This window comes from Mustela erminea, chromosome 1 (assembly GCF_009829155.1).
Source record: "Mustela erminea isolate mMusErm1 chromosome 1, mMusErm1.Pri, whole genome shotgun sequence".
In the NCBI taxonomy this organism is placed as follows: domain Eukaryota; kingdom Metazoa; phylum Chordata; class Mammalia; order Carnivora; family Mustelidae; genus Mustela; species Mustela erminea.
The window spans coordinates 187,881,150-187,901,627 of NC_045614.1; the positions used below are offsets into that span (position 1 = coordinate 187,881,150).

General features: G+C 36.2%; 1 protein-coding gene across 4 annotated transcripts in view; it reads left to right on the forward strand.

The window, feature by feature from the left end:
- ROBO1 (roundabout guidance receptor 1) overlaps positions 1-20,478 on the forward strand; it is a 1,179,537-nt gene that overhangs the window by 154,644 nt on the left and 1,004,415 nt on the right. For all 4 annotated transcript variants that reach the window (XM_032352245.1, XM_032352293.1, XM_032352267.1 and 1 more), the window contains exon 2: positions 16,181-16,317. In XM_032352245.1, the coding sequence (XP_032208136.1) occupies positions 16,230-16,317 (88 nt within the window). In that variant the 5' untranslated portion in view covers positions 16,181-16,229. The remainder of the gene's footprint in view (positions 1-16,180; positions 16,318-20,478) is intronic.

Consider the following 20,478-nt stretch of genomic DNA (forward strand, 5'->3'; position numbering starts at 1 on the left):
GTGTCCTTATTCATTTCTCATTACAGTCTTTGGTTTAAAATGTAATTTGTCTTATATAAGAATTGCCACCTCAGCTTTCTTTTGAAGTCCGTTAGGATGATAAATGGTTTTCAACTCCCTCACTTTTAATCTGGAGGTGTCTTTGGGTCTAAAATGCGTATCTTGCAGATAGCATCTGAGGGCTCTTGCTTTTTATCCAATCTGAAACCTGTATCTTTTGATTGGAGCATTTAACTCATTTACACTCATAGTAACTACTGAAAAATATGAATTTTGTGCCATTGTATTACCTGTAGAATCACTGTTCCTATATATTGTTTCTGTTCTTTCTGGTCTTTCTTCCTTTTGGACTCTCTACTTAAAGGATCCCTTTCAATATTTCTTGCAGGGCTAGTTTAGTGGTCACAAATTCTTTTAGTTTCTGTTTGTCCTGGAAGTTTGTTTTTTGTTTTTTTCTTTTTGTTTGTTTGTTTTTCTCCTTCTATTTTGAATGATGGCCTAGCTTGATAAAGTATTCTTGGCTGGATATTTTTCTCATATAGCTGATTATATCATGCCAGTCCTTTCTGGTCCCCAGGTCTTTGTGGATAGGTCTGCTACCAGTCTAATGTTTCTGCCCTTGTAGGTGATGGACCTCTTGTTCTGAACTGCTGTCAGGATTCTCTCTTTATCTCTGTAATTTGCAAGTTTCACTATTGTATGTCAAGGCGTTGACCAATTTTAATGATTTTGAAAGGAGTTCTCTGTGCCTCCTGAACTTGAATGTGTGTTTGCTTCCCCTGATTAGGGGAGTTCTCCACTATAATTTGCTACACTATACCTGCTTCCCCTTCTTCTCTCTTTCCTCTTCTGGGATCTCAGTTATTCTAATATTGTTTCATTTTATCATAATCACTTACCTCTTGAATTCTCCCTTGTGATATAGTAAGTGTTCATCTCTTCTTCTCAGCTTCTTTATTCTCCATCATTTTGTCTCTTCTTTCTCATTTATCCTATCAGTTAGAACCTCCATTTCTATTGCATTTCATTAACAGCCTTTTTGATTTGTATTGATTAGATTTGGTTCTTGTATTTCTCCAGAAAGAGATTCTCTAGTGTTGTGTATGTTTTTTTTTTCAAGCCCAGCTAATATTTTTATAATCATTATTTTGAATTCTAGTTCCAGTGTCTTACTTATATCCATAATGATTAGGTTGCTGGCAGTCAGTACTGCCTCTTATTCTCTTTTCTGAGGTGAGTTTTTCCATCTTGTCATCTGTCCAGAGAAGAATAGGTGAATGAGAGAACAAAATATTAAAATGGTAACAACCACCCCAGAGAAATATATACTAAACAGATCAGAGGAGACCTAAAATTGAAACAATAAAAATTTTAAAAAGAGAGAGAGAATATAATCAGACAGTGAACAGAACAGAACAATATGCAGCGTTCTATGTGTATTTTGGTCTGTTTCTTAGAAAACTAGATCCAAAATTGTAAAGAAAGAAAAACTTGTATATGTATAAAAATAAAATTAAATACACCAAAGGATTGAAGTAACTGTACAGAAGAAAATTTAAAAAAGAAAAAAAAAGAGAGAATATGTTCAGACAGGTGAAGAGAACAGAGCAATATACTATATTCTGGGTGTATTTTGGTCTGTTCGTTAGAAGAAACTGTATCCCAAAATTGTAAAGAAAGAAAAACTTACATATATACACAAATAAAATTAAATAAAAGGATAGAGTATAACTATAAAAAATGAAAATTAAAAAAGACTTAAAAAAGAGTTGACAAAATAAGAAATTGGTTGAAAAAGGAAAGGGAATAAAATTAAAATTGAAAGACTAAAGAATCCTGAGGGGAAAAAACCATGAATTTTACATACTATTTTCCCCCAGTGCTGGAGTTTTGCAGTTCTGTGTGATTGGTAAACTTGGTCTTAGCTGGATATTCTTGCTGATCTTGTGGAGAAGTGGCCTGTTGTGCTATTTCTCCAGTCTTTTCCCCTGGCCAAATTATACCACCATTGCCAGGGGACCAGGCTAAGTAAGTGGCTCTGTATTGCTTTATGAGGGTTATTTTTTCCCCTGAAGGCTTTCTGCACCACATTAGAGGATACCAATGAAAATGGTGGCCTCCCAATCTCCAGCCTCAGAGTCAAAATGTTGAGCCCCCCAACCCCACCCTCCAGTCCTCAGTGTACCCTCAGGGAAAAGTTGTCAATCACTTCTGTCTCCCTAGTCTCTGTATGCACTTTGGGCTTATTGCACCTGTGACTGAGTGTTTCTATCTCAGGCACATGACCCCATTTCAAAAGTCTCCAAACCATGCAGTCTCCTGAGATGCACACTCGTGATGCTACTCCTTGGGATAGGAAGGGGGGTCTTAACAAAAGTTCTGCTGCTTGCTGGGCCCTGGTTTGGAAGCAGTCCCTGACCTTGCAAGTTTGCAGTTTATGGCAAGCCTGAGCTGAAAGTCCACTCCTGGGCTTGCTGATTGCCGTTGGCTTCCCCACTCTGATTTCTGGGAATTGTGCTGTACTCAGGCACCTCTGGTCTTCCTGTGGCCCTGATCCTGAACCTGAGACCACACTCTCCCACCTGGGATTCTGCCCTGCTTCTCCACCTGAGCACCTTTCAGGCAGGGACATCCCTCACTGGAACACACTTCTAAAATTCCAGTTGTATGCTTAGCAGCTATATAACTTTCCAGTAGTTGGCTGATGGAGGCTCCCTCCACCTGTGTTTCTCTTTCTATATATTGACTCAGATTTACTTGTCTGCACCTCCTACCTTGCAGAAAGAGGTCACTTTTCTCTTTGTAGAGGAGCAGCTTTTTTTTTTTTTTTTTTTTTAAGATCTTTGGTTGATTTCACAAGGTGTTCAGAATGATTTGAGAGCTATCCAGCTGAATTTCTGGGACCAGACAAAACTAAGTTCTGCTTCTCCACCATCTTGGAAAAACAAAAATTGTAATTGCCTTGTTCCTTGTTTAAATAAATTTCAGGGGTTGGCTATGTAATCCCATATACTCAGGAATAAATAAGAACTGTGTCTGGTCCTTTTTGTTAGAGAGTCTTACCCACAGGAGTAGAGTGGAGAGGAAAATGAGGTTAGGCCATTTTTAAAATATATATATATATTTATTTGAGAGAGAGGAAGAGAGAGAGGGAGCAAGTGCTGGAGTGGGGGTGGGGAATGGGCCAGAGAGGAAGGGAGAGAGAAAACCTTAGCAGACTTCCACACTGAGCACAGAGCCTGACCTGAGGCTCAGTACCAGACCCCAACATCATGACCCCAGCTGAAAGTTGGATGTTCAACTGATGCCACCCAGGTGCCCTGAAGTTGGGCCATTTAAGGCTACCCCAATTTCACAAGTGTCAAGATAGTACATAATATTGTATCTTAGTTTTATGCCTTATATTAAATATGACAACATAGAATAGCAAGTCATGGCTAAGAATATGATAGGGAATCAGTCAGAAGTAGTTAAGTAGTTAAGTAGTTAAGTAGTTAAGAAACCAGCTGAGAGTTTACCCATATATGTCTAAAGATGAATAGTCATGCCCTTATGGCTTTATCATTATTAAAAGAGTTGAACCACATTCTAACCCCCAGATACATTAAGATTTTTCTTTCTATAACATACCAAGCTAGCATCAATATAATTGTATAAGGCTTGCCCAAAGAAAATAAACTACCCAAATTTCAACTGCAACCATTTTTTTTAATTTTCAGTAGATTATTTTGGATGGGTTGTGGTGAGAAGTTACTTGTGTGGCTATAATTGATTTCACATTGAGATTTGTGCTCTTTTGTTAAAATAATAAATTATTTGTTTAGAATAAGATCGTAGGTAAGATTTCATTAGCCAAATAAATGAAATTAATTTACAGCCCAAGTTCATTTCCCTCCTGATATATTGAATGACCAGGTCTTTCTGGGTAGCTTGCACACCAGCCCAGCTACATAGCTCTAAATTCACTTGGTTAGTAATTAGGTGTTTATCAGATTCTTGCTGAAAAGGCATGAGACAGTTATCTGACACAATTATCTTTGAAAATTGAATCCTCTATTTCTGGTCCTGCCGAGGACATTCACAGGAACACTGAGTGGTTGAAAGCTAAATGCCTTTCAAAAACCCTTGCCTTCTAGAATGCATGCAAACACAATTGCCAGTCACAGAATTTCTCCCCATCTTTCATGCATAGTCCTTTGTGGGTGAATCTTTTTGTTAGAAGTCTTTGTGCATGTTGACATATTAAAATTACCTTTGACCCGCTCTTCTGCGACTTTGTCTTTCTTACTATAGCATTACTAATAGCCAGTCTGAAGTGAAATGCTTGCTCCCTTTGTCTCTTCTCCACTGCTATATCTTCATAAACTAACCCAACACAAGTGAAAACAATTGTTCAGATTAACTAGGCGCTATATGCATTTGGAGTAATATTTCTAGAGCTATTTGCTCTTAAGCGATCTGAAAATTTGCAGCTCATGTAAGTTTTAATGTATAATCTACTCCCAGCTTAGAAATTAATATCAAGCTTTAATGTGAATAGTTGTAAAAAAAAAAAAAACAACACAGTTATTTGGGCACTTAAGAAGTCAAACCTAAAGTAATAGATTTTAATGTAAGTGTCACATCCATTTAAAAATGATTCTGTGAGTCATCTCCCAATAGAATTGAACCAATTTTAGGATTCCATACACATTCAAGGCAGCACATTTGAAATTCGTTTGTTTAGAAAATAAAAGGAAATAACAGAAAAAGAAATGAATTTTACTCTGGTTATTATGTTAAGTAAGATGTTGCTCTAAGTGTTTTCTGTCTTTAGCCACCATGATTTCTTGCCTAACGTAATGGCAGTCTTCATAGACAGATGGACTTCGTGAATGTGATAGATTTTGTGTTTGTATTTCTAACTTCTCTCTAAGTACATTAGTTTAGGTGCATATCATTGTATTCATATCACTGTGTTCATTCATCTGTCCATTAATTCCACAAATATTTAGTCGCTTCATATCTAACTTTTCTTTGACCAAACCCATGCCCAGACTTTGCCGTGGTGCCAAAAGTGTAGACGAGGGCAACAGTGACCTGTGTAGCCTCGTGATCATTAGACTTGCAGGCTCCCTGCCCATGATTTACAGAGTTTTATCCTGGAAACCACATTGGCATGATTCTCACTTCTGCTTAAATGTCTGTTTGCACACAGCGCTCTTTACATTCTGGCATTGTTCTATATTTCCAACTTCCTCTCCAATCACAGTTTCACACATACGTACCCCCTGAAATCCCACCCAAATAAAACCATTCATTGTTCTTTAAATACACAGACTCCTTCCTCCATGCCTCTGAACAGTTGGTACTTTTGTACTGAATTCCATTCCTCTCCAATTTTAAACACTTTTGGCTCGATCGACAACTACCATTCTTCCAAGATCCATTGAGATGTTTACTTCTGTGGTGAATATTTTCCAATTTGCCAGAAGCCTAATTGCTTCAATATCATAGAACTGTACTCTATTAAACTTTGTGATAGAAATGATTACCCTACATGTAACTTCTCTGGGTCTGCTCCCCCCTGCCATACTACGAGCTCTTTCTGGGCAAAGACTGTATGGTATTCATTTTGGAATCTTAGAATGGTGCACAATAGGTTCTCAAAGAAATAGTATTAAATAAATGAAGTATAGGTACCAGGACATGGTCATTTTCATATGCATTTTGGTAAACTCTTGCTTTGTTTTGTCTTTAGACAAGGTAATCTAATATTGACATCATATTCTGTTAAATACACTTTTTTTTTTTAAAAAAACCTTATTAGAAATTTGTATTTATTGAAGTTGAACAGTAACACAGCTTGGGCTGTTCACCTTTAACTTGTGGAATGGCGGGCTTTAATTGAAGTCTTGGTCTCTAAAGTGAACAAACGAGTCACCAGGCATTTCTTTTCAATTAGATTAAACAGAGAGAAGAGAATGATCATGGCAGCACTTTCTGAAAGGTGAGAATGTTCAGAAGATAGCTAACCTCACTTGCAGTGCACTTGGTTTGTTGTTACTCCCAGGAACTGCCACCAGAACATGCTTGCTAAATCAGCTGTTCAGTTTCTCTTACTGTCTCTCATTCTTGTGCTTTCTCCCTTTCTCTCTTCTCTACCCCTCCGCATTTCTCCCTCTCGGGACAAGTGTCAAGCCAGAGTAGTTTCATATCTAACTTTTCTTTGACCAAACCCATGCCCAGACAATTTCCTCTAATTCTGTTATCATGCTAAGATAAATCTGACTTATCAGAGACAACACTTACATTTAGAATAGCGAGGCTGTTGATGTTTATTTCCACGTTATGTTACTTGAAAGATGATATTTTCCAGAAAGAAATGTGTCTGCGACTGGATTCACTTTTAGCTAGGATGACCAAACATCATATATCCCACTAATTTTCATCAGAATGATGAAATCAAAAATATGATTGAAGGTCAAGTGGGCATAGAATTCATCTGATGTGGAGCTAGTGTGAGCAGAGCATTTTGAAAATTGCTTTTGTTTGAAAATTGCTTTCTTTTTGTCTTTGTGTACATGAGTATACTCTTAAGGAATCATCTTTGTGAATTTGAACATTGATTTTGAAGAGTGCCTGATGTAGACCATTTTCCTTTTAGCTACAAAATAAGAAAAAGAAAAAAGAAATCTTGTGGAATGTTCTTCACATTAAATCTTTACATTCTAGTTACATCCTTACATGCAACATTTCTTTACATTAAATCGTCTTTTAAATTTCCTTATTCTTAATATAATTCCACTAATACACAAACACAATTTTTAAAACAAGTCTGAAAATTAATTTGCCTGAAGCAACCCATAATTAAAGCGAAAAGAAGATAAGAATCTCCATTTTGCTGTCTTTACCTCCGCCTTTATGTTAGCAATACTAATGAACTTCGTGATGTTTAGGGTGAAAAATTGATTTGAACCTTTCTGCAGTTACTGCTGTGCTTTCTTTTCTCCCTCTCCCCCTAAGGATTTGTGCGGTTCAATTTGGCATTGATTCTTTAATGATTATGGTAGCCGTAGTAGAGAGACTGGTGTTTATCTTCATCATGTCCTGTAGATAGCACATTACAGTTTATTTTTATACATAACTGCATTTCGATCACTTAAATAAGATACTCCAGCCAGTGGTTGACAACCATCTTACTGTCTTTATTGATTTTATATTTTAATCTTGAAATGCATATATGAATTCTTGGAATTCACTGTGTTAAAATATCTAATTCAAAAGTCGCGCTAGCGTTGCTTTAAACCAGTGATGAAGGGCCAGCTTCAAATGCTGAAAAGAGACCAAACATTAAGCAGAACTTACAGCTATTGTTAATTTGACGGTCTTCAGGCTGCTTATTGTACTTTATTTGAAAGCGTCAATCAGTATTTTGAATATATCATGTGAAATGTTTGAGAACTATCAAATGCTTCAGATTCTCATTTTGTAGCCATAAAATAATTGTCCTTTCTTTGTCATGTTTCTTCTAAAATTGTTAGTTAATAATATTCTTAGGACACCTCACTGCTAGGTGATATTATTTCTTTTGATGTTTTTCTTTTCACTTTTTAAAGATTTTATTTATTTATTTGAGAGAGAGAGCAAGCGAGCAGGGGAGAGGGGCACGGGAGAGAGAGAACAGACTCCCGGCTAAGCAGGGAGCCCAACGTGGGGCTCATCCCAGGATCCAGAGATTATGACTTGAGTTGAAGGCAGTCACTTAACTTACTGAGACACCCAGGTGTCCCCATGTTTTTCTTTTAAATAATCTTCAGTTTCGTCACTGTGTCTTTGAACACCCTAATGAATGAAATGTATAAAACAACCAGAAGTTTAATATTTTGCAAGTTTTTAGGAATATAGCAGATCTATTACATTATGGCAAATTACTTACTGTCTTACTCCATTAGGGCTGCTATAACCAAATGCCTTAGGCTGGGTGGATTGTAAACAATAGAAATTTATTTCTCGCAGTTCTGGAGGTTGAAAAGTCCAACATCAAGTTCCTGGCCTATCTGGTGTATGGTGAGGACCAATTCCTTGTTCATAGATAGCAGACTTCCCTTTTCCCTGTGACTATTGGGGCTCCTTTTTATAAGGGAACTAGTCTCATTCATGAGGACGCCATCCTCATGATCTAATCACCTCCCAAATGTCTCACTTCCTAAAATCATCGTATTGGGGGTATGATGATTATGTTTCAACATACAGATTTTGAGCAGACAGAAACATTGTTCATGGCACTTTTTGGAATTTAGTATAGGTTGAAGAGTAAAACTTCTAAGGGCATGTGTGTCTCCAATTACTTTATTGCTCAATTATTAATTCATGGTAACATATCTGTCTACAGGTCCTAATAGATGGGCTATGTTAAATAAATTGACTAAATAAATTCTAGAATGTTAATTTCTTTGACTCTGTCCTCACTTGGTAATACATTTCAGTTCATTTTGGATACAAAATAGTCTCAAATCATCTCATTCTTTATACACAGCCTGTGGTTTATCACCATGCCCTGAGTTTTCTCACAGTATATTTAAAATGGTATGTTTCCTGGAAATGTAATGAGAATTAATTGGTCTTTGTGAAATGAATGGAGGCATAATTGGATATAGGGTTCATGATCCATCCAAATAAAACTGAAGTGTGAATAGTAATATAGCTCTGCCTACATATCCAGGAGCTTCAAGAAACTAGGTGACAAACCACTGAAAATCTTGCTAATTCCCTTACTTCTCTATTCCTGATTAACTCTACCCTGTTTTCCAGCTTTGTCTTTATCTTGCCTTCACTCCTATTATTTTCTAGTCACATATTTTATTTTCCTATTGATTTCAAACTCATTTTCCTAAGAGTCTTCTGTTTATAGTTTCTTTTCTTTCCTCTTTTCTCTTTACAAAATTCATATATATATATATATATATATATATATATATATATATATATACATGAAAGTTAATAATGACATTTTAAATCTAAGGTCTATTAATAATTTGGGGTTTAGGATAATGTAAACATTTGACTAAATGTGTAGTATCTCGTCCTTCTAAGAGGGTAGCATTCCCTAAGTATATTAGAAGCTGTAGGTATTATAAATGAATTATAAAGCAAGTGTGTGTGTGTGTGTGTGTGTGTGTGTGTATAAATGTTTAATCTATTTAGCCCTAAACCCCAAATGTGTGCTTTAAGTGCTCTGCTCTTTGCTTGTTTGTTTGTTTGTTTCAAGTTTTTATTTAAATTCTAATTGGTTAACCTTTGGGGTAATGTTAGTTTCAGCAGCAGAATTTAATAGAATTTAGTGATTTGTCACTTGCACAACACCCAGTGCTCATAAGTGCCCTCCTTAATACGTATCACTCATTTAAGTGCCCCACTTGTATATGTAGTCTGCTATTTCCAAATAATATTCTTTATTAGAGATGTGACATTAACTTAACAAGAATTTGGTAGTAATTTGTCCAGTTTAACTTGTCTATATAAAAGCTATAAATCAGCATTTTTAGAAGGTATTCTATACCTTTTATTATTATTTCAAATTTAAAACACTCCCACCTAAACAGAAACCGTAATAAATTCTTGATAGAGCTCCCTACAGACCTATATATGTATTGTTATTCTAGAGGACTCTAAAGAAAAAGTAAATTAGCCATTTATAAAAATTACACACATTTCCTATTAAGCTTTCTATTTAAATAGGTGGATATTTTGAAAACAGCAGCATGCATTTCCTTTTTCTTTTCCCTTTTTTGGCTTCTATGTTATGTGCGTCACCAAATTCCATTGCCTTTGCTTTGCAGTGTCATAATATTTATACCTTCTTTTTATCCAGTCAAGTAGATGTTTATGGAGGATCTCGTTCATCATACATATGAGAAAAATTAATAATCTTCTACATGGTTCTTTTGTCTTACTTCACTTTCATTTCCAAGTTATGTAATTGTTACCTAGTTTTATCTTCCCATGTGTCATCACACTGTTGATAAGGAAAAACCTGGAATTCGCCTCGCATTCAGGACTTGCAGTTCTTTGATATTTTGATTTCATGGAAAGAAAAATAGAGTTGGTTTCAGTTCACTTCTATGTGCAAACTAGATACATTCATGCAGACAAGTCTCGTGAAGATTCTGAATTCATATTGTCATATGGAAAATAGCAATTCATGTATTATCTTCCTGATAATAATAAAATATGATGGGCTAATAAGTCAACTGTGAGGTGCTACCTATAGACAGTGTCTTACTTATTTTTATTTTTTACACATATCTTCTGTTTTAGTAACATTTAACCACACATTGGTTGTCTCCCCTTACTCTCTTTTTCTGGTTTCTGCATTTGTGTGACTTCAACACACCATGTGAAGCCTAGGCCACTGCAGTTCCCTCCCCGTCATCAGCCTCCTCCATGGCCAACTTTATCCTTTGTGTCTTTGTTACAAATACATAATACATTTTCTGCTGCTCTAACATGAAGAATGTGGATTTGTTTCATAGCAATATGAATCTCTATGGCCTGGCACAGGGCTCTCCATTATATTTACTGTGCAAAAATATTTATCATTTGTTTATGTATAGCGGTCTCATCAAAATTAATTTTGGATTTTTTAAAATTCTTTTAATTTTTTTTAAAAATTTCCAACATTTTCCAAAGACTGTTTTCAGTAGAAACCTTTAATTTTTCATGATTGATTTTCCTCTAGGTGCTCTAGGAGAATAGTCCCATTTGAGTAGACCAAACTTCAGTTTATCTCATTTGTGAAAAGGGAGAGTATCTTCTTACTCTGTGTAGAATGCTGACTGATTCATCTATTATTGGCAGAATTCAAAAGGAGTCTGGCCTTTTCTGGTCACTGATCTCCCAAGGCCAGCCAGCTTTTGGGCTCACCTATTACCCACTGGCCACCGTTGTTTCTTTCATCTAAGACTAGGACAGAGGAAATCAACAGTTGCTGGTTTTGTTGTGTTATGGAACATTTTCAGCTGTTGTAACTTTTGACTCATCGGGTAATAATCAGTTAAATAGAAGCTGAACACGATGAAAAGGCAGACAGGATGAGACTCCAACAATAACCTTGGTTTCCCAGAGTGCTTTTTGTTTTCAACTGAAAAGGAAAAATAAGAGAGTAGTGTAACTTAAGAGTAAATTTTGGTTAGTAATAGGGAAAGCCTTGATAAATGTAGTTTCTGTTCTAAATATGAGTGGGGGGGGGTGCACTACCTATGCTGAAACAGGTAGTCTTTCAGTCTCAGAAGAGACTGAAATGTACTCATCGTGATACACTGATATGCTAAGGGAATGTTTGTGATCTTTTCAGTGATCCAAAATGTGTGCCTAAGGAAGTATTTTTTATTTTCTTGAACCATGCCTGTACCCAAATTAATTTCTTATGGAACTTTTCTACTTTGCAAAAAAGTTCATAATAACTGGTAGAACAATTTAAAACTCTCTTTAAGGCAATCTTCCTCCAAAAGCAGGCAGGCAAGGCCTTTGTTTTTATTTGAAAATGTACATTAGCAGGCACCTGGGTGGCTCAGTGGGTTAAAGCCTCTGCCTTCAGCTCAGGTCATGATTCCAGGGTCCTGGGATCGAGTCCCACATCAGGCTCTCTGCTCAGCAGGGAGCCTGCTTCCTCCTCTCTCTGTCTGCCTGCCTCTCTACCTACTTGTGATCTCTGTCAAATAAATAAATAAAATCTTTAATAAAAAAAAAAGAAAATGTACATTATCAACTCACATACTTGCACAACACGTGCATATAACTTATTAGCTCTTAACACCAAAGCCCCCATGGGAAGTCTCAGTATCATCATTGGGGTGGACATTGCACAGCTTATATGTTTGTTAAATTTAAACCTACACTGTAAAGAGGTTCATTTTATCATATATAAATTTAACTTAATGAAGTTCATTAAATGAAATCAAAACCCCTAGTGTCTTAGAAGTTAAACCTAAAACAGACACTATTCAAATGTGAAGCAACATGTAAATACAAATCAAAGATGTGTTCCATCTTCATCCTGGAGGAACCTTATTCGATACGGTTTGAACTTGGGAGTCATGGGTTATTAATACTAATAGATATTAAACGATGAAACAGACACTCTTCTAGACATTTCATGCATATTATCTCACCTGATGACATGGCTATTATTATTATTCACATTTTATGTTTGAGAAAAAGAAGACTAAGAAAGCTCAAATTTTTTTTTTTTAAAGATTTTTTTATTCATCCATTTGACAGAGAGAGATCACAAGTAGGCAGAGAGGCAGGCAGAGAGAGAGAGAGGAGGAAGCAGGCTCCCTGCTGAGCAGAGAGCCCGACGCGGGACTCGATCCCAGGACCCCGAGATCATGACCCGAGCCGAAGGCAGCAGCGGCTTAACCCACTGAGCCACGCAGGCGCCCCTAAAGCTCAAATTTTTTTGCCCAAAGTCAAACAACATCTGAGTGGTAGAGCTGAGATTCATACCCAAGAATTTAGTATTACCATCTATGCTTCTAGAATATTGCATTAGGTTACTTCCATAGATTTATCATTCCCAACAAAATTATATAAATATACATATGTATTTTTAGAAGATTTTTTTTATTTATTTGAGAGAGAGAGAAAGCACAAGTAGGAGGGGCAAAGGGAGAGGGAGTGAGAGAATCCTAAGCAGACTCCACACTTAGCACAGAACCCCACTTGGGGCTCCATCCCAGGACCCTGAGATCATGACCTGAGCCGAAATCAAGAGTCAGATGCTCAACCAACTGCACCATTCAGGCTCTCCAGCCAACAGAATTATACCTCAAAGCATTATATTACATTAAATAATTCTTTACTCTCATAGCCTAATATTTCACAACAGAAAGGGATATTGTAAATGTTTTTCTCTTTTCTCATGTCATGTTTCTTTAATTCAAAACCATATGAATTTACATTCTTGGTACTTTGATAATAGGCCCTATATATATATACATCTATGGAGAAAAGTGTTCATGTGTTCATAGGGGGTTGTGTTTATGGTGGGTGAATTTACTTATTGTAATACTCAGCATCCAAATGCAATTATATCATATTATTTACTAAAATCAATTGTCTTATTAATATATCAAAATATGTGATTTTAAATAAGGGGTTAGTGTATTCTTAGGGTATTTTCACTTTCTTTAAGGATTTTATTTAACAAAGAGAGACCACAAGTAGGCAAAGAGGCAGGCAGAGAGAGAGAGAGTGGGGAAGCAGACTCCCTGCTGAGCGAGAGCCTAATGTGGGGCTCGATCCCAGGACCCTGAGATCATGACCTGAGCCGAAGGCAGTGTCTTAACCCACTGAGCCACCCAGGTGTCCTGGATACTTCCATTTTTAGACAAGCCTCTTGAAGATCAGAATTTTAAGCGATTATGATAGGTGTCCAATGCAAATGAGGTAGTTGCCACTTTAGATTTGTGGGTTCTACCTAAAAATCATGCTGTAGGGGCTCCTGGGTGGCTCAGTGGGTTAAACCTCTGCCTTCGGCTCAGGTCATGATCTCAGGGTCCTGGGATCGAGCCCAGCTTTGGGCTCTCTGCTCAGCAGGGAGCCTACTTCCCCCCCCCACCCCACCTGCCTCTCTGCCTACTTGTGGGCAGAGATATGTATATATATATATATATATATATATATACATATATATATAAATATTTTATTTATTTGACAAAGAGAGACCCAGGAAGAGAGGGAGCATAAGCAGGGGGAGTGGGAGAGGGAGAAACACTCTTCCCACTGAGCAAGGAGCCCAATACGGCGCTCGATCCCAGGGTCCTGGATCATGACCTGAGCCAAGGGCAGAGCGACTGAGCAACGCAGGTGTCTCTAAGTTATATATAATTACTAATGAAATTGTTAGAGTATAACCAACCACAGTTGAAAATCTCAGTTTCAATAAATATACTTTAAAGTATCATTTAACTAATATAATAATTCTAAATTTTCAAATAATAATCAAATCATAAACAGCCTCTAGGTTCATGCATGCTTTTATTTACATCAAAAGCTGAAGCAAAATGGCTTATGCATGTAAAAGGAATATGAGATCTAGGCTTTATTTCAAAACAGGGACTCTGCTATCTAGTGCACATAATAATCGAATATTGGAGGAGGAAGATGAGAATATCCCTAGGCAAGCAGAATCCAAGATGACAGGGTATCTGTTATATCAAAACCCAGTCAGGCAGAAATTACTACAATGCAGTATATTTATACATTTTCTCTGGAAGAACTGATCATCTGTATATCACTGAGAAATGTGACTAGAAGCGAAAACACCAAGGGATAACTGAGAAGAAGCCTTTGGACAACTTAAAACCACAGAGTATGGATTGAAGAGTGGAACTGTTCATCTCGGTTTGCAATGATCTGAAATCCAACCTACTTTCTACTCCCATCTGACACTTAAAACAGATAAGACATTGAAGATAATGTGGGTATGTGATGTCATTTATGTGTAGGATACCAGGGGAAGGAGAGGTACCAAGGCATTAGCTCCAAGACAAGGAAAATGGTTAACACATCTGAACAAATAGGAACCTACAGTAGCCAAAGAGTATTTCTTTGCAGGCAAGGTTCTAGCTTAGTCAGGAGGGACTTGCAGAGTTCTTAAAAAGAAGAAGTAATCTGCAAATATCTTAAGTAAGTTCAGTGATTCCAAGTGTCTGGAATTAGGAGGCTCTGCTAAAGGAAAACTTGCCAATTAACGGGACAGTGATAAGTAAGAAAACAAGGACAGCTCCGCTCACCTAGACAAGTTGATGACGGCTTTGTGTGGATAAACCTACTGAGTCAAGTAGATCAGCCTTTTCTCAAGTTGGCTTTCTGAGTGTCAGAAATTTCTTTTTCTTCAGAGACACAATTACACTTTTTATTGTGCTAGATTTATTTAGGTATTTTTGACTAAATGACTACATGTCTTTCTGTGTCCTATCTCCTAAATCTAACGTTAAGTCCTGCAAAGTGTTCTTGTGTAATGTCCCCCGATTCCTGACCCCAACACCAGCCGTTGGCTTCATTTCCTTTCCCAGGGTCCTTTGTAAAGATTATTATAAGTCTCTGTACTGTGGTTATAGCCTCCACGCTAATTTCCTTCATAATTACTTTATATCCTTCACATTCCGATCAGAGTTATCTTCTTAATAATTTGAATCATATTATTATCTATCATTAAACTCTACAGCGATTCCTCATTACCTGTCTTTATCTTTTCAGTTTTCTATCATATTGTATTATGGCAAACTGTCATCAGCCAAATAACTCCCCTTACAGCTCCCTGAATATATCAATGTGTTATTGGAACACACACACACACACACAACACACACACACACACACACACACACATATACATTTCCTTTGAATATTTGGTTATTTTGTTCTCTCACTTTGAATAGCATTTCCTTTTCTATTTATCAATACCATCTCATATCTCAAGTGCATGTCTTTAATGTAAGTTTGGTTGGTTCTCCCAAGTAAAACTGATCAGTCTTCCCCCTGAATTCCTATAGTTTTGTTCTGCCTTCTGTTAAAGTCATCATCTGCAAGGCACTATTTTATATTTCTTGGGTCCATCATGACTGATAACTGAGTGCTTTGTTCAGAATAGAACATCTATAGACTTTTTTTTTCTTATTGTGTTTATAAGCTGATGTAATTAAAGTGGCCTCAAATTGTTTATCTACCTGAAGAGAGAATATTTAGTTTTGTCTTCTGCTGTATCTTCAAAGTAGCATTGTGACTAGTTCATTGTAAGCTGTTTGTAAATATTTGCTTAGCAAATGAGTAAGTTTTCTGGACCATAAAGTTTTCTGGTCCTGATGAGAATGTTCCAACGAAATTGGTGAGAAAACAAAAACATGTATCTGGCATTGCCTGAGTGGTAGAGAAAATCAATGAATTATTAGCTAATTTTATCTGATTGAATGTGCATTTTCAAAATTAATAACTACTGTATCTGTTCAAATGTATATCCTAAAATAGAGTCAGTGTAAGTTGTATTGAAATACTTACATATTTTATCATTTAGAAAAATGATATTTCAAATGCACTTGAACTATAATTTTTCACAAAATATTTTTAATACCGTCTTTATCTCAACATAGCTAACCATTAAAAAGTAATTTGCTCTTTTGTTTTTTTCTCCCAGATAAAACCTATCTGTCACTGGCTGGGTGTAATGCAAGGAAGGGACAAAGATGAAATGGAAACATATTCCTTTTTTGGTCACAATATCACTCCTCAGCTTGTCAAAAGATCACCTGTTCCTGGCCCAGCTTATTCCAGGTAAGTGCCAAGCATCTGTTTCACTCTTTTATTGAATCATGACCTGTATACTTTCTTTGCTTCAAGTTCGTTTTTCATTATGTGTCTTGTGAATTGTTCATTTGCTTTCAAACGTGTAAGTCTGTGTGAATGGTTTCTTAAGTCTGCGTGCTGACATGTTCCAGGGATCAAAATTCTTGACTACAGAGCACGTTATTAATTCCCTAGGAAAAGTGAGAATAGGGACAAAAATATTCACTGTCGCTGAAACATGTAGCGTTATTAGATTAACTTAGTGAATCAGAGTGGTGGAAGGACAATGATAGTAGGGAAGAGATGTGTAACACGAAAAGAAAAGCGATTACAATGCATGTTAGTACCATAGAAAAGGGCCATCAAAAGAAGTGAAGTATTTAAACCTGAAATTCCTTTAGAGGAGTGACATGTTAATTAACAGGCTGCACAATGTCAGAATAAAAATGCAACGTGCTGCCATAGCTACTATTGTTTCCAGTGAAGTTAGAAACTGGTTCCCTGGAAGTCATAATTTTGTTAATGGTGCTGGAATAACATTGCTATAAAAAGCTTTACTTAAACTCTTCTGTAGGAAATTGACTAAACCCAGTGCTCTGGCATGGGAAAGTAGAAAAATGTATTGATACGCTAATCAAAATATAATGTCAATTGTCTCCTTAGATCAAACTATGGGAATGAATTGTAGTTAATTTAGATAGGTTTAATTTATCACCATAATTGAGACAAGTTATTCATAAAAGAATGGCAGATGGTGTTTCATTCAATTAAAACTTGAGGTTTGAGTTTTATTTATTTTACTATTATATTTATTTTAATATTCAGCAACTATATGTAATTTATCATTAGTACCCACACACAAATCAGAATTCTCAAATCAAGGAGTTTGACTTTTTTTTTTCCCTTGCTGTGTTAAAACGGATACTTGGACCTGGCAGATAAACAGGTGAAATGTTGTGAATAAACAAATGGAATTATATGTGTTGAAACATTTCCATAGGGTGAAAGTATACAGAAAATTTAGTCTGTTGTAACAAAGTACAACAGAAGTTTTTATTTTTAATTTGTTTCTATATTCCCTTCCCTTGCCAGAACTCTGTTTGAGTAATGATTAAAATTAGTGAATGGACCAATATCAAACACTGACAATACAAAAAATTGCATTTTTAAAGTATATGGAAAATGCAAATTAAGTACAAAATAATCCACCATTTTTCAAATTGTCAGGGTAAGGAGGGTATTAGTATGAAAATGTTTTGAAAACCATGATTATAGATACATACAGATTTAGATTTTAGCTTAGGTATAATTATCCTTAAACTGGCCAGCCCGTAACTATTAAAGGTCAACAAATTTAATCCATGATCTAGTTATCAAGCAGGTAATGAAATTTCAAAATGATTACATGTGGTTTGAATCATCTTTACCTAGACATCTGGAAGAAGGAAAGCATGCATTAATGTGTCTGGTGGGAGGGACTAAGGTTTATGTATGAAATCTCAAGTTACCTTTTCATTTAAGAAGACATACCATTTCAAAGAAGACCAACTTGAACATTTAGGTCTAAAATTTCTCAAAATTGTAGTTACACTTCTAGAGCAAGCATTTTTATAACTAGAGAGAACTTAAATGAATTTATTGCTTCATATAATACGGAGATTGGCTTTAGAGGTGATCGCTCAGTTATCAGTTAGCTAACAATGTGTCCTACAGATAGTAACTCAGGGCCCATTTTGAGGCAACACCTTAAAAAGAAATACAAGTACCAAAAAGGGGGTGCATAAAGTTATATGTCTGTCTTGTTCAGGACCACAGAGTTCAAGAATTACTTCAAAGTAATTTACCTGCTAAAAGAAACATACTGTTAGCATTTCAAAAGGAACATCTGTGGACTGGAAGTCATTTCCCTAACTGCCGCCCCCCAGGAGCATTGGTTTCAGGCTAAGGAGATGACAAAACTACTAAAGGAGTCCTCAGCCTCAGATTCTCCTCTCCTTGGTGTTAATCCTAGCATGAACTGAGGCCCTGATTCCTTTTGTTGTTGTGGTTCTAGCTTTCTTAAGTTCTGTAGAGATCTGGACCTGGAGTGAGTTTAGGGGAGAACAAAGATGGGAAGATCAATATCAATGTCTTTTTTTCTTTTTAAATTTTTTATTTAATTAGTTTTTCAGTGTCTTTTTAAAAACTTGTTTCTCATTCACCTGATTTACTCCTACTCTTCACCTTACAAAAAGAATATTCTCCTTCATCAGACATTTATTGCAGAAGGCAGATAAATGGGAAAATGTCTCAAGTTTCCGAAAAACTAAGAAGTATACGGTCTCTAGAACGAGTTGTCATTAGCAGAGGTGTAGATAAGCACAAGAGGCCTCAGGGCACAAAATTAAAAAAAAAATGTGAAATAACTATCATAATGCAGATTATTTTATTACCACAATAATCCAGTGGTTTTCAATAAAGCTGTGGCTTGGTTACTTGGTGTCATTAAATATTAAAATATTATTGGAATATAACCTTTGGCTTAATGGATTACTGACTCACTTTGTAAAAAATTTCTCTTACGTCTTTCTATATAATGCAGCCTTAAAACAGCTTGTGTTTTATCATATTTACATTTTGTTTATTTACAATATTTTATGGGAAGTGGTTGGTGTGTCAAGAAGGTGCCTAGAAATTACACATTTTAAATCAAGAAATGCTCTTGTTTAAAACCATGAATCAGTTTTAAGAGAAAGGCGTAATTAAGAGGCGGATACTGGGAATGACTAGGCCCCTCCCACAATTCAGACTCCTTGCCCTTCCTGGCCTACAGAGCCTTTGAAAACCGGCCTCTGAATGAAAACCTCTGCTAGAGGTTTGTCCTGTCACTTTACCTCATCTCTTATTTACATAGAAAGTACTCTTAAGCCAACTGTGGTTATCTCCTGAGGCATGCCTTATCTGGCTTATGCCACATCTTCATTTAATCTCTCCTACAAAGGAATCTGACAGATGCCCATCTTCACTTCTTAAACCTCCACCTCAGATTGCAACAGATGTCAGGAAGACAATGAAAGACAAATGTTAAATGATACGTTGTAAAAGTATACATTTCACATATACTGGGTTGAACTGAAGAGCGTCTATGGTGAGAAAACACACACACACACACACACACACACACACAACACCACAAGGTTGAATTCTAGGTGTATATGGTGAGATTTTAAATGGAGATACAAGGGGAAGGGGGAGCCCACAAGGTTGCGTTTCTATCTGAATAAATCCGACAGCCCACTTTAGAGTTAAAATGTGATTTATTTTTCCCTCTGTCTTCTCTGCATGTGCAGCAGCATTTTCCTTCATTAAAGACGCAGGTGCTGACAGGGTGATTTCCTTGGTCCTGCCTCATGTCAACAAGGCTTGAGTGTGAAATTGTCTGAAATGATTTAGTGCTGACCCTCCCCACCTCTGCATCCACAGCCACTTCAGTATCTTGCTGTTTTACACAGAGGACGGTAATTGCAAGGAGCTAAGTGTTACCTGGGTTTGAATCATTTATAGATTAAATTATAAATTTTCAAGAAAGAATTCATGTAAAATTCTAGGATGCATACACCTATAATTCCCATATATATCGATTTGCGTGTGTTTTGTTTTCTTTTCACATGCCCAACGGCTTGTTGAGTAGATTTGAGGGATCCTTTCAGAGTTTAAAAATCTCCTTTGTAATGTAAAACAATAAAATAGAAAGTCTACTTCTGAAACTGAGATGTGATAGAATCTTCAGACATTTCTTGTGGAGCACATTATTTAACTAATGCTGCATATATACAGCCTACAAAGTTTTTTATCTGTAGGGATGATTTTTCCAATGGTTGTGATTAGTTCCTATGGCACAGTAGCCATGGGCAGTGATAAGGAAAATGCGTATTATTTGCAGTCTATAGAGATCGCTTGTTCCTAGGCTGTTTGATTTTTTTTTTAACTGCATTGACTATTCAGAAATCAGTTTTACAAACTTAAATAGTTAATTCTCTTCTATTAGAATATAACATTTAAACTTAAAAGTCCTTCAACAGGTTACTTGGCTCTTTATGCACTGAAAGAGGTATTACTATAAACAAAAGTAAAAATATATATATAAATAAATAAGTAAATAAACAAAAG